Source organism: Eptesicus fuscus, chromosome 1 (assembly GCF_027574615.1).
Source record: "Eptesicus fuscus isolate TK198812 chromosome 1, DD_ASM_mEF_20220401, whole genome shotgun sequence".
Taxonomy (NCBI): Eukaryota; Metazoa; Chordata; class Mammalia; order Chiroptera; family Vespertilionidae; genus Eptesicus; species Eptesicus fuscus.
This window is the reverse complement of record NC_072473.1, coordinates 31414802-31431488: the sequence shown is the minus strand read 5'-3', so window position 1 is coordinate 31431488 and position 16687 is coordinate 31414802. Positions and strand designations below refer to the sequence as shown.

The 16687-nt window shown below is 38.1% G+C and overlaps 1 protein-coding gene across 2 annotated transcripts in view; it reads left to right on the top strand.

The window, feature by feature from the left end:
• APOOL (apolipoprotein O like) overlaps positions 1-16687 on the top strand; it is a 125781-nt gene that overhangs the window by 95672 nt on the left and 13422 nt on the right. For both annotated transcript variants that reach the window (XM_054721008.1, XM_008157198.3), the window contains 2 exons: positions 786-884; positions 4245-4336. In XM_054721008.1, coding sequence (XP_054576983.1) covers positions 786-884; positions 4245-4336 — 191 coding nt within the window. The remainder of the gene's footprint in view (positions 1-785; positions 885-4244; positions 4337-16687) is intronic.

Sequence of the window (16687 nt, the reverse complement as noted above, 5' to 3'; positions counted from 1 at the left end):
CCAGTCTTCTGCACACTCTCCATCTACTTTTTGTCTAGGCTCACTTCTCATCCTGATCATTTTTTTTTAATCCTCACCCGAGGATATTTTTGCCATTGATTTCCAGAGAGAGTGGAAGGGAGGGAGGAGGGGAATGAGAGAGACGGGGGGGAGGGGGAGAAGCATTGATGTGAGAGACACATCAATTGGTTGCCTCCCTTGACCAGAAATTGAACCTGTGACCCTTCAATCCACAGGTCAAAGCTCTAACCACTGAGATAATCGGCCAGGGCCTGATCATCTTGATTTAAACCAAGATCAACATCGGCTCTGAGGTTACTGGGAGTAGTGGCATGCAGGATTTAATGGCTGCATGTATCCCTAGACTATTATTTAAAATTCTCTAATAAAGTATCTATTTCATTGCTTACTGGATCCTACCAATGTTTGAGTAGATAAGATCAGAATAATTTCTATTATATGTATATAGTACTTAAACAATCAAGAATTTACTTTATAATAATCCATATTAAGGTATAGACTGTAGCATCATATTTCATTGAAGTGTAATAACCTGTATTGTTCAGAAAGTAAATATAAAATCAGCTATGGAAGGAAAATTTAATTTTGTAACAAGTAACTATTAAAACTAGCTTTTAAGTCGCTGCTTAAATCATTATTTTGTATAGTTCTTTTGAAGAGTGTTTAAACCCTTTGCTATTATCTCTAACTTTTCTGCATTATACCTATGTAGAATGCCCAGTTGTAGTAAGTCATTTATATTAATTTTTCACTGATTTCTTGAGATGCATATGTTTATCTGAAGAATCCACCACGAGATTTTCTTCCGAAAATTGGAGTGATTACAGTTTCAGGATTAGCAGGCTTGGTTTCAGCAAGAAAAGGTAGGGTTTAAAATATATATATATATATTTATAATATATATATATATATACTCTTTTTCAATTACAGTATATTAATTTCTGAATTTTATTATCACAGGAAAACCTCATATCTTTTATTGAATATTATTAGGATAAGCTACCTTGAAACATTTAGATTCTACAGTACAGCATGATTACTTTTATTAAAACCTTTTTGTGTTTTTAAGAATATACCTATTTCCAAAGATGTTCAACATCACTAGTTATTAGAAATGCAAATGAAAACTACATTACTAGTGGTTATACCACTACACACCTATTAGAATGTCTAAAATTAAAAAAGCTCTCCCTCCCGGGAGCACACCCCTGCCTTCTGCCTTTCCCTTTCTCCTCTCCCTGCCCCCATACTCCTCCAGCCCTCCACCCCCCACACAAAAAATATGATAAAATTAAATTAAAAAGACTAACCATACCAAGTATATTTGAGAATGTAGAGCCACTGAAACTCTCAGACACTACTGGTGGGGATACAAAATGTTGCAGTCATTCTGCAAATAGTTTGTCAAAAGTTTGTCATAAAGTTAAAGATATGCTCACCAAGAGACCCAGTAATCCCACTCTTGGGGATTTACCCTGGAGAAATGAAAAACATGAGCACAAATGTTAACAGCAACTCTATTCATAATCACCAAAAGTTGGAAATAGTCTAAATGTATTTCAGCAATTAACTAAACTGTGGAACATCATACAAAGGAATACTACTTGGGCAACAAAGTATGAACCATTAATACACACAACAATCTTGATGAATCTGAGTTAAAGAAGCCATTCCCAAAAAGTTTAATATTGTATGATTTCATTGTATGACTTCCTTAAAAGGACAAAACTATTGTGACAAAAAACATGTCTGTGGTTCCCAGGGGTTAGGAGTAGGGAGAAGGTGTCAATTCAAAGGGATAGCATGAGATATTTTTAGGAGCAATAGAGCTATTCCATATCGTGATTGTAGTGGTGGTTATACAACTCTCTATATATATTAAAATGGATAGAACTGTACATCAAAAAAGTTGAATTTCTGGTAAAATCATTTTAAAATAATATTTTAAAAAATACAGCTATTCCTATTAATATTATAATGTATTATTGTTTCCCATCTTCTAGAGAACTATTTTTAAAAGGTCTTAAGAATCTCTAGCTATCAAAAAGAAAAAGATCTTGAGAGTTTTACAGTAATGTAAAACTAACCACTCAAACTACTTTTCCTTGCTTAGTCATAACAACCAATTTTCTGGAGGCTATATTAAGGATTTGAGACAGAGATACTGACATATGAGAAAAAAATGTATTCCCTCCTGGTCCTGAGATTGCTGGAACTGACATCAGCCAACTCAAAATGGAGTTTGAAAAGTAGACAACTGACTCACCACTTTCCTTTAGCACATGAGGCTTGATATATTTTCTTTCTTTTCCCCCTCCTTACACTCTGTATCTCTACCAAATTTGTCCTTCCTTCCCACTGTACTACCTGTGTAGCCAGTCCCTAAGACCACTCCCAGGTTTTCCCATTAGCTAGGAAGACTGAGAGGACTCAGCCTGCAGTCATATTTATGGCTAAGATTTATTACACTGAAAGGATGCCAAGTAAATCAGCAAAGGGAAAAGGCACATGAGGCACAGCTTAGAGGAAACCAGGTATAAGCTTCCAAGAGTCCTCTCACAGTGGAGCCATATAAGGTACTTAAATCCTCCACTAATGACTTTTGACATTATGTCAGAGATATCAAGTTCTTTAGAGACTGAGTGACCAAGGTTATTATCGGGGCTGGTCATGTACGTATTGTCTGTCTCTAGCATCTATGCAAATTCTAGACTCCCAGAAGGAAAGTAGGTATTCATCATAAACCACATTACTTATACAAACAATTTAGGCACAATGTAACGTCTTATCAATCAGGGAATGTTTACTGTCATTGTAAGGAACTGCTTACCAAGCAAGTACCCAGATGCCAGCCAAGAGCCAGCCTGGCAAGCAGGCCTTCCTAACAGTGGCAGTCTTGGACATACTCTGTGACTCTTTTTTTTCCATATCTTTAAATAACTTTCTTCATAAGCATGTGGTGAATTTTGTATTTTCCCATTTTCCACCTCTGGTTGTAGAAACCTCTCAGCAGGCATTACTGCTTCCTCTCCTTAGTCAAGTCCTTAGTAAGCATCAGTAGTCATTTTGGTCACCTTTCATTCATCCTCTGTCCACAACTAAGTTGCCAATCATTGTCCCCAAAGTAAATTACATGGAGTTGGAAGTCACAGCTCTGAACCAGTCTGGAATCTGTTATCAGATAACTTTATGTTTTGTTTTCCTAGTCCTTAAACTTGTTTTCACTTTCCCTAAACTGTAAAGTTGCCTGCAAACACTGCCATATATTTTTCACCTTAGTCTTTCCTGATATATCAGATAAGATATTTCATTTTAAATTAAGGGATGTAAGAGTTGTTCCAGAGAATAAAAGTACTTATCCCCAATTACAAACCCCATCATCTAACTACGGATATCATATTTAAAGATTCTAACGTACCCAGACAAGCATTTAAAGATACATATTGTTTTGCAACAATGGTCTGTTGGAATTAAGCTATGGCTTAGAGTGATTGGTTTCGAACTGTTTTACAGAACCCGGGGTTTGATGGAAGTTTAGGGGTGGTATGAGGAATAGGGTAGGGAAAAGCTATGCAGGTGGTGCTCAAAACTGGGCTTCCCTCCTGCGGGCCAATCAGAGTGGTTTCAAGTTTATAGGTTTTATATATGAAGTTGCTAGTGACAGTCTGTCTCTAAGATTTGTTTTGAAAAGGATTTTGCTGTACAAAATGGTTTGAAAATGGCCCTTAGGTGCTTAGATAAGACACTTTTAGAAATGAATTGATTATCTTGTTACTTGCAATTATTAATTGTTACTTCACTATCCTAAGTTAATGACACGAAGGAGTTATATACTTTTTAAAGTCCTTAGCTGATTAGTTAATTGGATCTTTCACCTTCTTAAACACTTAATCATAAAAGGATATATAAAGAAAGTCCATTTCAGTTTAACATGGCTTAGGACTTGAAAAAATACCTAGTTTAAAAAAGAATAAATCATCAATCCCCTTTGTATAGGTAATTATCATGTTAGATTGAGAATACTTTCTTAAATTGGATGTGAAAACTAAAGTATATTAATTGAATTGTGATCCTTAAGAACATCTTGATTGGTATCATTACCTAATGTGTAATTTAACATAGGGTGATGGCTTAATGGGAACAAAGATAATATTAAAATTACAAAAGCATCAAGTTTTTGATAGCATCCATTAGGAGTTTAATAGTTTGTTTAAATTCCTTAGGTTCTAGATTTAAGAAAATTGCTTATCCATTGGGATTGGCCACTTTAGGAGCAACTGTTTGTTACCCAGTTCAGTCCGTAATAATTGCAAAGGTAAGTTGTTTTTAAGTGAAAGTTGCATTTCCGTATTTGTTTAAACTCTTGTTATGATAATATTTAAATGTCATACAGTATCTAGAACATTTAATTTTCAGAGAAATTTATTTAGTATCATCTTTTACATTGGCAAAATCACATTAGCATCTCAGCATGGCATTGCCATTCCTAACTATATGATCATCACAAATAAATAGGATGAATTTGTTTCAACATAATTCATCATTATAAATGCTATGTGATGATTATGTTCAGAGACACTGAATTAGAATTTATGGGGATAGCCCAACCGGTTGTAGCTCAGTGGTTGAGCATTAACCTGTTAACCAGGAGGTCACAGTTTGATTCCTGGGGTTGCGGGCTCGATCCCCAGTAGGGGGCGTATAGGAGGCAGCCGATCGATGATTCTCTCTTATCATTGATGTTTATATCTCTTTCTCCCTCTCCCTTCCTCTCTGAAGTCAATAAAAATATTTTTTAAAAAGAATTTACAGGAATAAATACCATTCATTCTATTGTAGAGTTATGTAAAATTCAAATAACAGAAAATTATACCTTCTGGCAGCTGTCATTTGGACAGATTAACATAATGTAAGAAACAGCCATTTGGTAGGTACCCAGACGAGATAACAGAGGCTTCTGAAAGTGGAAAAAAAAATACAGACACATATACAAACTAAATTTTAAAACCATCTGGAACTAAATAACATTTCCCATGAAAATCCATATTATGGTTGTTTTGTCATTTTCTTGTTAGTTTATCTGCAAATCCAAATATTTTCCTAGTAATTTTAAGAACATGTGTCAGTATTTTATTTTGTTTTTAACACAGATTCTGAGTGAGGAGAGCTTTGTAATATGCAGTATTTTCTTTCCTTCTTCCCTTAATTACCAATATTTCAAATTTCCCCCTCACACTTGATGCAGTGTATAGTGCTACCAAAAGGACTTTCTGTACTTATCATTATGGAATCTCTTAAATTATTGATGTAAATAAAAATGTGTATTCAGCACTTTAAAATGTCAAGGATATAGAACCTTCTGTAGTTTGTAATATAATTAAATTATAGAAGCATATAGCAAACAAACAGAACATTATTAAATCTTATTATACTTGAGATAATTGATGAATAAAATGATACATTTACTTTTTTAAATCTTTCCTAAAATTGATAAAGGAATTAGCTACTTAAATTCATGTAATATTAGTACAGAAAGCAACCTTTGAGCTCATTACATTCAACTTTCTCAGTTAACTGTAAGGAAACTGTGGCCCAGAGAAATTTCATGGTATCTGTTTTCTCTAGGGCTCTCTTCAGCTTCAGGTGTTGTACTTTCATGTCCATTTCTCTTCCCAGTGCATGATACTGCCACTGATTCTTTTTGTTTATTTATAGTAATGATAGCATGGGTTTTTAAAATAAAATTGATACCTACTCATCCTTAAATAATTTAAGCATTACAAAAAAAAAGTGTAGGAGAAAACAAACCCCCTGAAATGCTTCCATTCAGAAAAATATCAGTGTTAAAATTTGATAGAATGTTATTCTAGTCATTTATTCATGCCTGTGTAGAGATAGAAAAATAGGTGGGTGTATAAAAACAGGATCATAGTATACATAGTATGCATTTTATTTTGAATTAAAAAAATAAAGTATTAAATTCAATTTACTTTCACAGATGGAAATAAAAAGAAAAGAATTGCTTATCTTTAAATAAAAATTTATATGTTAAGAGTTACTAATATGAATTCCTAAAAGTTCTTTTGTGGTTAAAAAATTGTTACTTAAATTTCTAGAGTTTGGACTCTTGCTTTCTTTTAACTGTCATATAACAATGTCATATGAAACATTTGGTGAATTCTAATATAACATATATATATATATATTAGATATATATTAGATATTAGATGTGAATATATATTTCTATACATTAGAAATAAATGTATATATCTATAATATGGGTCCTTTTTAAATTTTTTTTTTCTTTATTGATTAAGGTATTACATATGTGTCCTTATCCCTCCATTGTACTTCCCCCCATTGATGCCCTCACCCCCCTGGTGTCTGTGTCCATTGGTTAGGCTTATATGCATGCATACAAGTCCTTTGGTTGATCTCTCCCCCTTACCCCCATCCTCCCCTACCTTCCATCTAAGGTTTAAAGGTCTGATCAATGCTTCTCTGTCTCTGGATCTGTTTTTGTTCATCAGTTTATGTTGTTCGTTGTATTCCACAAATGAGTGAGATCATGTGATATTTATATTTCTCTGAGTGGCTTATTTCGCTTAGCATAATGCTCTCCAGTTCCATCCATGCTGTTGCAAATGGTAAGAATTCCTTCATTTTTACAGCAGTGTAGTATTCCATTGTGTAGATGTACCACAATTTTCTAATCCACTCATCTGCTGATGGGCACTTAGGTTGTTTCCAAATCTTAGCTATGGTGGACTGTGCTGCTATGAACATAAGGGTGCATATATCCTTTCTGATTGGTGTTTCTGGTTTCTTGGGATATATTCTTAGAAGTGGGATTACTGAGTCAAATGGGAGTTCCATTTTTAGTTTTTTGAGGAAACTCCATACTGTTCTCCACAGTGGCTACACTAGTCTGCATTCCCACCAGCAGTGCACAAGGGTTCCTTTTTCTCCATATCCTCGCCAGCACTTGTCATTTGTTGATTTGTGTGTTTTTTTCTTTATTGATAAAGGTGTTACATATGTGTCCTTATTCCCACATTACCCTCCCCATCCCCACCCACTCATGTCCTCACACCGCTGTTGTCTGTGTCCACTAGTTAGGCTTATATGCATGCATACAAGTCCTTAGGTTGATCTCTCCCCCTTACCGCCACCCCCCTTACCTTCCTTCTGATTTGTTGATGATAACCATTCTGACAGGTGTGAGAAGATACTACATTTTCATTTTGATTTGCATCTGTCAGATGATTAGTGACTTTGAGCATGTTTTCATATGTCTCTTGGCCTTCCTTATGTCCTCTTTTGAAAAGTATCTATTTAGGACCGTTGCACATTTTTTGATTGGGTTATTTATCTTCCTTTTGTTAAGTTGTATGAGTTCCCTGTAAATGTTGGAGACTAAACCCTTATTGGAGATAACATTGGCAAATATGTTCTCCCAAGCAGTGGGCTTTCTTGTTATTTTGTTGATGGTTTCTTTTGCTGTACAGGAGCTTTTTACTTTGATGTAGTCCCATTTGTTTATTTTCTCTTTAGTTTCTTGCCCTAGGAGCTGTATCAATGAAGATATTGCTTTGGCATATGTCTGAGATTTTGCTGCCTGTGGATTCCTCTAATATTTTTATGGTTTCCCGTCTTAAAGTTAAGTCCTTTGTCCGTTTTGAGTTTATTTTTGTGTATGGTGTAAGTTGGTGGTCTAGTTTCATTTTTTTGCATGTATATGTCCAATTTTCCCAACACCATTTATTGAAGAAACTGTCTTGACTCCATTGTATGTTCATGCCTCCTTTGTCAAATATTAATTGAGCATAGTGGTTTGGGTCAATTTCTGGGTTCTCTATTCTATTCCCTTGGTCTATATATCTGTTCTTATGGCAGTACCAGGCAGTTCTGAGGAGAGTGGCTTTGTAATACAGCTTGATATCTGGTATTGAGATCCCACCTACTTTATTCTTCTTTCTCAGTATTGCTGCAGCTATTCGGGGTCTTTCTTTTACTCCAGATGAATTTTTTGGAGAATTCATTCTAGGTCTGTGCAATATGCCATTGTCATTTTAATGGGGAGTACATTGAATCTATAGATTGCTTTGGGTAGTATGGATACTTTAATGATGTTGATTCTACCAATCCATGAACATGGTATGTTCTTCCATCTGTTGATGTCTTCCTCTATCTCTTTTTTCAGTGTCCTGTAGTTTTCCGAGTACAGGTCTTTTACCTCCTTAGTTAGGTTTATTCCTAGGTATCTTAAATTTTTTGGTGCAATGGTAAATGGGATTTTTTTTAAATTCTCTTTCTGTAAGTTCACTATTGGTTTATAGAAATACCATAGATTTCTTGGCATTTATTTTATATCCTGCTACATTGCCAAATTCATTTATAAAGTCTAATAATTTTTTGATGGAGTCTTTAGGGTTTTCTGTGTACAGTATCATGTCATCTGCGAATAAGGACAGTTTTACGTTTTCTTTTCCAATTTGTATGCCTTTTATTTCTTCTTGTCAATCGCAATGGCTAGTACTTCCAGTACTATGTCGAATAGGAATGGTGAAAGTGGGCATCCCTGTCTTGTTCCTGTTATTAGGGGAAATGGTTTTTATTTTTGCCCATTGAGTATGATGTTGACTGGGTTTGTCATATATGGCTTTTATTATGTTGATTCCACTTCTAAGAATATAGCCCAAGAAACCTGAAACATCATTCACAAAGAATATATGCACCCCTGTGTTCATAGCAGCACAATTTACAATAGCTAAAATTTGGAAAAAAAACAAGTGCCCATCAGCAGATGAGTGGGTAAAAAAGCTGTGGTGCATTTATACAATGGAATACTAAGCAGCCTTAAAAAAAAAAACAAAAAAACCTCAACATTTGCACAGCACAGCATGGATGGACCTGGAGAGTAAGTATTATGCTAAATGAAATAAGCCCTTCAGAGAAAAATAAGAATCACATGATTTCACTCATATGTGGAGGAATCTAATGAAAAAATAAACTGATGAACAATATGGATCCAGAGAATAGAAGCATAGAAAAGAGGGAAGGTGGGGGAGGGTGGGTAGGTGGGAAGAGATCAACCAAAGAACTTATATGCAGATATGCATAACCCATGGACACAGACAATAGGATGGTGAAGGTTCTGGAGTAGGGGGTGGGGTTGGGCTAGAAGAGGTCAATGGGTCAAAAAGGGGACATATGTAATACTTTCAACAATAAAGAATTTTTTAAAAAATTGGTACTGGATTTTGTCAAGTGCTTTTTCTGCATCTATTTATATAATCATGATATTTTTAAAAATATATTTTATTGATTTTTTAAAGAGAGGAAGAGAGAGGGATAGAGAGTTAGAAACATTGATGAGAGAGAAACATCGATCAGCTGCCTCTTGCACACCCCCTACTGAGGATGTGCCCGCAACCAAGGTACATGCCCTTGACCGGAATCGAACCTGGGACCCTTGATTCCGCAAGCCGTCGCTCTATCCACTGAGCCAAACCGGTTTCGGCTAATCATGATTTTTATCTTTCATTTTTTTAGGTAATGTATCATAGTTATTGATTTGCAAATATTATACCAGACTGAATCCCTAGGATAAATCCCACTTGGTAATGGTGAATAATCTTTTTAATATGTTACTGTATCCAATTTGCTAATATTTTATTGAGGAGATTGGCATCTATGTTCATCAGGGATATTGGCCTATAATTTTCTTCCATTGTAGCGTCTTTATCTGGTTTTGGAATTACGATAATACTGGCCTCATAAAAAGAGCTTTAAAGTTTTCCTTCCTCTTGAAATTTTTTGAATAGTTTGAGGAGGATGGGTGTTAGTTCTTCTTTGAATGTTTGATAAAAGTGCCCTGTGAAGACATCTAGTCCATGACTTTTGTATACTGGTAGTTTTTATTATTATTATTATTGCTTCAATTTCATTAATTGCTATTGGCCTATTCAGGTTTTCTGATTCTTCCTGATTCAGTTTTGGAAGAATGTACGTTACTAGGAATTTGGCATTTCAACCAGGTTTTCCAATTTGTTGACTATATTTGTTTATAATATTTCTTACAGTCCTTTGCACTTCTATGGTATCAGTTGTTACTTTACTGCTTTCGTTTCTGATTTTATTTATTGTGTCCTCTCTCTTTGTTTCTTGATGATCCTGGCTAGCGGTTAATCAATCTTGTTTATCTTTTTAAAGAACCAGCTCTTGGTTTCATTGATCTTTTTATTTATATCTTTTATCCTTTATGTCATTTATTTCTGCTCCTATCTTTATTTTTTCTTTCCTTCTACTTTTGTTGGGTTTTCCTTGTTGTTCATCTTCTAATTCTTTTAGTTGTAGTATTAGATATTTTATTAGAGATTTTTCTTGTTTTTTGAGGTAGGCCTGAGTACTATGAACTTCACTCTCAGAACTGCTTTCCCTGTGTCCCATAGATTTTTGGTTATTGCATGTTCATTTCATTTTTTTCCAGGAAATTTTTAATTTCTTCCTTCATCTCATTGGTGACCCTTTCATTGTTTAATAACATGCTATTTAGCCTCCATGTCTTTGAATGTTTTTAATTGTTTTTATTGTAGTTTCTTTCTAGTTTCATGTCATTGTGATCTGAGATGTTTGATATGGTCTAAATCTTCTTGAACTTTTAGAGACTTATTTTGTGTCCTCATCTGTGGTCTATATTTGAGAATGTCTCTGTGCACTTGAGAGGAATGCATGTCCTATAGCTTTAGGGGGAAATGTTCTGTATCAATTAAATTCATCTGATCTGGTGTGTCATTTAGGGTCACTGTTTTCTTTTTTTATTTCTTTTATTTGGAAGATCAATCCAGTGAAGTCAGTGGAATGTTAAAGTCTCCTACTATGAATATTGTTGTCAATCTGTCCCTTAAAATCCTCCAAGATATATAGATAGATAGATAGATAGATAGATAGATAGATAGATAGATATAGATATATATATGCTCGTATATTGGGTGCATATATGTTTACCAGTATTATATTGGGTGCATATATGTTTACCAGTATTATATCCTCTTGTTGGATTTATCCCTTTAATATTATGAAGTGACCTTTATTGTCTCTTGTGTCAGCCTTCATCATGAAGTCTATTTGTCAGTTATAATATTGCTACCCCAGCTTTTTTTGTTTGTTTCCATTTTCATGGAGAAATTTCTTCCATTCCTTCACTTTCATCCTGTGTGACTTTTGTTCTGATGTGGGTCTCTTGTAAACAGCATATATATGGGCCATATATGGGTTTTCTTATTGATTCAGCTACCCTATATCTTTCTATTGGAGCATTTAATCCATTTATATGCAAGGTTATTATTGATAGCTACTTATTTATTGCCATTTTTATTCTTTGCACCTGTGTTTCTCTATATATATTTCTTATTATTACATCAGTCCCTTTAACATTTCTTGCAATGCTGGTTTGTTGGTAATAAACTACCCTTTTATTATCTGGAAAGTTCTTTATTTCATTATCTATGTTGAATGATAGACTTGGTGGATATAGTAATATTGGTTTAAGATCCTTGCTTTTCATTACCTTGAATACTTCAGGCCATTCCCTTCTGAGCTGTAGAGTTTATTTTATGTTTGGAAATCAGCTGACGGCCTTCTGGGAGCTCCTTTATAGGTAACCAATTACTTTCCTCTTGCCGCCTTTAAGATTCTCTCTTTGTCTTTAATTTTTTTTTAATTTCTTTATTGATTAAGGTGTCACATATTTGTCCTCATCCCCCCATTCCCATCCCACCCCTCTCCCCACGCATGCCCCAATCCCCTGTTGACCTTAACCGTTGGATAGGCTTATATGCATGCATACAGGTCCTTTGGTTGAACTCTCCCCCTCCCCCCACCCTCCCCCTACCCTCCCCTATCCTCCCTCTGAGGCCCGATAATCCGATCGATGCCTCCTTGCTTCTGGTTCTGTTCTTGTTCCTCAGTCTATGTTGTTCATCATTTCCCCTAGATGAGCGAGATCATATGTCACTAGATATATACTAATAAGAACTGAATGTGAGACGAGCAATAATAGTTATGCTGACAGGCAAATGAATCAATCTGTAGCGAGCTTCCCCCTGGACCAACAGTTCTTTTGAGACCCAATTTCAATGTCCAGTAGTTCCTTATGTGTACATGTCAGCACTGACCCCTCAGCTCTGGATGGTGGACAAATGGTGGTAATGGAGGTCCGACTCCCTCTGGTTTGGTCTCGGCCGAACCCAAGGCCACGGCGTCACCCGGACTAAGGGGCACGTGGCCTCACCCATACCCAAGGGGCGCGTGGTCTCACCCGGGCCTGGGACCCAGCCTCACCCGGATGGATCCAGGGGCGCACGGCCTCACCCGGACCCAGGATCTGGCTTCACCCGTACCCAGGGACACATGGCCTCACCCGGGCTTAGTTGCACAAGGCCTCACCTGGTTCCAGGGACACATGGTCTCTCCCGGACCCAGGGACGCTTGGCCTCTCCCAGACCCAGGGCCACTTGGGCTCACCCGGGCCTAGGTGCACGAGGCCTCATCCGGATCCAGGGACGCATGGTCTCACCCGGACCCAGGGACGCTTAGCCTCTCCCAGACCCAGGGGCACGTGGGCTCACCCAGGCCTAGGTGCACGAGGCCTCATCCGGCTCCAGGGACACATGGTCGCACCCGGACCCAGGGACGCTTGGCCTCTCCCAGACCCAGGGCCACTTGGGCTCACCCGGGCCTAGGTGTACGAGGCCTCACCCGGATCCAGGGACACATGGTCTCACCCAGACCCAGGGACGCTTGGCCTCTCCCAGACCCAGGGCCACTTGGGCTCACCCAGGCCTAGGTGCACGAGGCCTCATCCGGATCCAGGGACGCATGGTCTCACCCGGACCCAGGGACGCTTGGCCTCTCCCAGAACCAGGGCCACGTGGGCTCACCCGGGCCTAAGTGCACAAGGCCTCACCCGGATCCAGGGACGCATGGTCTCACCCGGACCCAGGGACGCTTGGCCTCTCCCAGACCCAGGGGCACGTGGCCTCACCCGGGCCTAGATGCATGAGGCCTCACCCGGATCCAGGGACACATGGTCTCACCCGGACCCAGGGACGCTTGGCCTCTCCCAGACCCAGGGCCACTTGGGTGTCTTTAATTTTTGACATTTTAATTATGATGTTTCTAACCATGGGCTTCTTTGGGTTCTTCTGGTTTAGGAGTCTCTGTGCTTCCTGAACTTGTGAGACTTTTTCCTTTACCAGTTAGAGAAGTTTTCTGCCATTATTTATTTAAACAGGTTCTCTATCCCTTGTTCATTTTCTTTTCTTTTCTTTTTCTTTTTTATATTTTTTTTATTGTTTAAAGTTTTACATATGTCTCCTTTTTCCCTAATTGACCCCCTCCCCCATCCTTTCCCAGCCCGGCAAGCCCCCACCGCCCTCTGATTGAGTGTCTGTGTCCATTGGTTATGCTAATATGCATGCATATAAGTCCTTTGGTTGCTCTCTAACCACCCTCCCCCCCATCATTTGTCTCTAGATCCATCTATTCTTGTTCATCAAATTATGTTGATCATTATATCCCACATATGAGTGAGATCATGTGATATTTATCTTTCTCTGACTGGCTTATTTCGCTTAGCATAATGCTCTCCAGTTCCATCCATGCTGTTGGAAATGATAAGAGTTCCTTCTTTTTAATAGTGGCATAGTATTCCATTGTATAGATGTACCACAGTTTTTTAATCCACTCATCTGCTGATGGGCACTTAAGCTGTTTCCAAATCTTAGCTATTGTAAATTGTGCTGCTATGAACATAGGGGTGCATATATCCTTTCTGATTGGTGTTTCTAGTTTCTTGGGATATAGTCCTAGAAGTGGGATTTCTGGGTCAAATGGGAGTTCCATTTTTAGTTTTTTGAGGAAACTCCATACTGTTCTCCACTGTGGCTGCACCAGTCTGCATTCCCACCAGCAGTGCAGGAGGGTTCCTTTTTCTCCACATACTCGCCAGCACTTGTCATTTGTTGATTTGTTGATGACAGCCATTCTGACAGGTGTGAGATGGTATCTCATTGTTGTTTTGATTTGCATCTCTCAGATGATTAGTGACTTTGAGTATGTTTTCATATGTTTCTGGGCCTTCTGTATGTCCTCTTTCAAAAAATGTCTATTTAGATCCTTTGACCATTTTTTGTTTGGATCGTTTATCTTCCTTTTATTAAGTTGTATGAGTTCTCTGTAAATTTTGGAGATTAAACTCTTATCGGAAATATCATTGGCAAATATGTTCTCCCATGCAGTGGGCTTTCTTGTTGTTTTGTTGATAGTTTCTTTTGCTGTGCAGAAATTTTTTATTTTGATGTAATCCCATTTGTTTATCTTCTCCTTAGTCTCCATTGCCCTAGGGGCTGTGTCTGTAAAGATATTGCTATGACATATGTCTGCTATTTTGCTGCCTATGGAGTCTTGTAGGATTTTTATGGCTTCCTGTCTTACATTCAAGTCCTTTAGCAATTTTGAGTTTGTTTTTGTGTATGGTGTAAGTTGGTGGTCTAGTTTCATTTTTTTACAAGTATCTGTCCAAATTTCCCAGCACCATTTATTAAAGAGAATTGTTTTGGATCTCTGATTGAGTAAATCTTTTCTTCCCTTTCTTCTAATTTGCTGATCTGATCCTCAGCTTCTTCAAATCTGCTGTTTATTCCTTCCACTGTATTTTTTATTCTGCTATGTCATTCTTCATTTCTGACTGGTTATTTTTCATAATTTCTATGTTGTTTTCCATGCTGTTGAGCATCCTTATAATCATTACTCGATACTCTTATAAATTTCTTATCTCCATTTTATCTCTCTTCTGGAGATTCTCTGGTTCTTTCATTTGGGGCTTGTTTCTCTGTCTCCCTATTCTGGCTGCCTGTTTGGGTTTGTTTCTATGTATTAGGTAGATCTGCTATGACTCCCAGTCTTTGTATGTTGGACTTATATAGTTAGTGACCAGTCTTCCTGATCACTTAACCTAGGTTCTCTAAGTGTGTCCCTTGTGGGCTTTGTGTGTCACTCCTGTTATAATTGAGTTTTGATTACTATTGGCTAGTGCTTGTGCTCCACTCACAGGCTGGCTGTCAGTGAGGCTCAAACCCTAACACAGTGTGCACACTGCTGTTCAGATGCCTATCTCAGGATGTGGAATTCACCTCTGCAGGGTTTGGAGCCTGCCAATATCTTCCTGTGGACATACTGCATGTGAAGCTTTTTAGATCCTGCTCTGTAGTTGTCTGAAGCTAGCCACTGGCTTTGTTGGTTTGGGGCCTCTTCAAAGGTCTCTGGTGCAGGCCAGTGTCAGCCACTGTTTGTTACTGGACTTGAGTACCCTGTTTGGAGCAATCATTGATCCACATCTTGTAACTCCTTCTGCTGGGCTGGGTGTGTAAAAAAAGGACCAAGCTGAGCACTGAAGTGTGATTTCCTAGCCCCGGGGCCAGAAGTAGGGCAGGCAACTACTCAAATCATCCAGAGATCCACCTCTGCTTGTAGGCTGTTGTTAGTCTCCCTCACTAAATGAGCCTCAGGCCGAGGTCCTTAGCAGAGCATAAACTCCAAAGGATTGGTAGAAGGGATTTCTAATGGGTGGGGCAATTTCTTCCCCCAGGCTAAAGCTGCATTGATGGGAAAGCTTTGCCTGAGAAATATGGCTTCTGCAGCATGAGAGAATGACTCAGCACAAGGATACTGGTAGCTGTCCTCTCAGCTCTCTTCCCAGAGCCACCAACCTGAGACTCTCCTCATACTGTTCTAGTCCACTCTGCCCTCTCTCTGCCAGAGCCCAAGGTGTCTGCACACACAATTTAGTGTGTTGGCCCTTTAAGAGGGTGCCTGTGATTCTTGCCATCTCTTCCTGCTGGACAGAATCCTCAGTGCTTTTCACAGCCAGATGTTATGTGGGCACATTTCATGGTTCTGTTATTCTTAGCATGGGAGCCCAGCTTGGGATTTAGTCCCCAGAGTTCTCAGTGGGAACCCCCCACAGCTGAGATATCTCTCCAGAACTTCAGCTACTGCCTGTGAGCCCGGCCAGCCCTCTTGTGTCTCCTTATTTCCTACCAGTCCCCATGTGGCCTCCACTTTATGTCCTTGATTGTAAGGGTTCTCTCCAGCCAGCCTTCAATTGGTTATTCAGGATGATTTATCTGTATTTTAGTTGTAATTCCAAATTGTTCCTGGGAGAATGTCAGTGTAGCTTTCCCTTACTCTGCCACAATTTTGGAATTCCCCCCCTAGGAATACTTCTAGAAGCTGAAGCCCTTTGGGGTTCCAAATCAATGATAGAGTGTAGATAGGGGCAGGAGCCACATCATACTATGGTCCTCTCCTTTTTCTTGCATTCCCAATTATCTCTGCCATTTTTTTTTTATTTTTGCTGCTCAGGTTTGGTGTTTTCTGCTACCTTGTCTTCCAAATCACTGATTTGATCCTCTGTTTCATCCAACGTTCTGTTTATTCCTTCTAGTGAATTTTTCATTTTAGAAACTGTATTCTTCATTTCTGACTGGTTCTTCTTTATGGTTTTTATGTCCTTTTTCACATTGTTGAAGTTTTCACTAGGTTCCTTGAACATTCTAATAACCATTTTATTTTTAACTCTATATCTGATAATTGCTTGCCT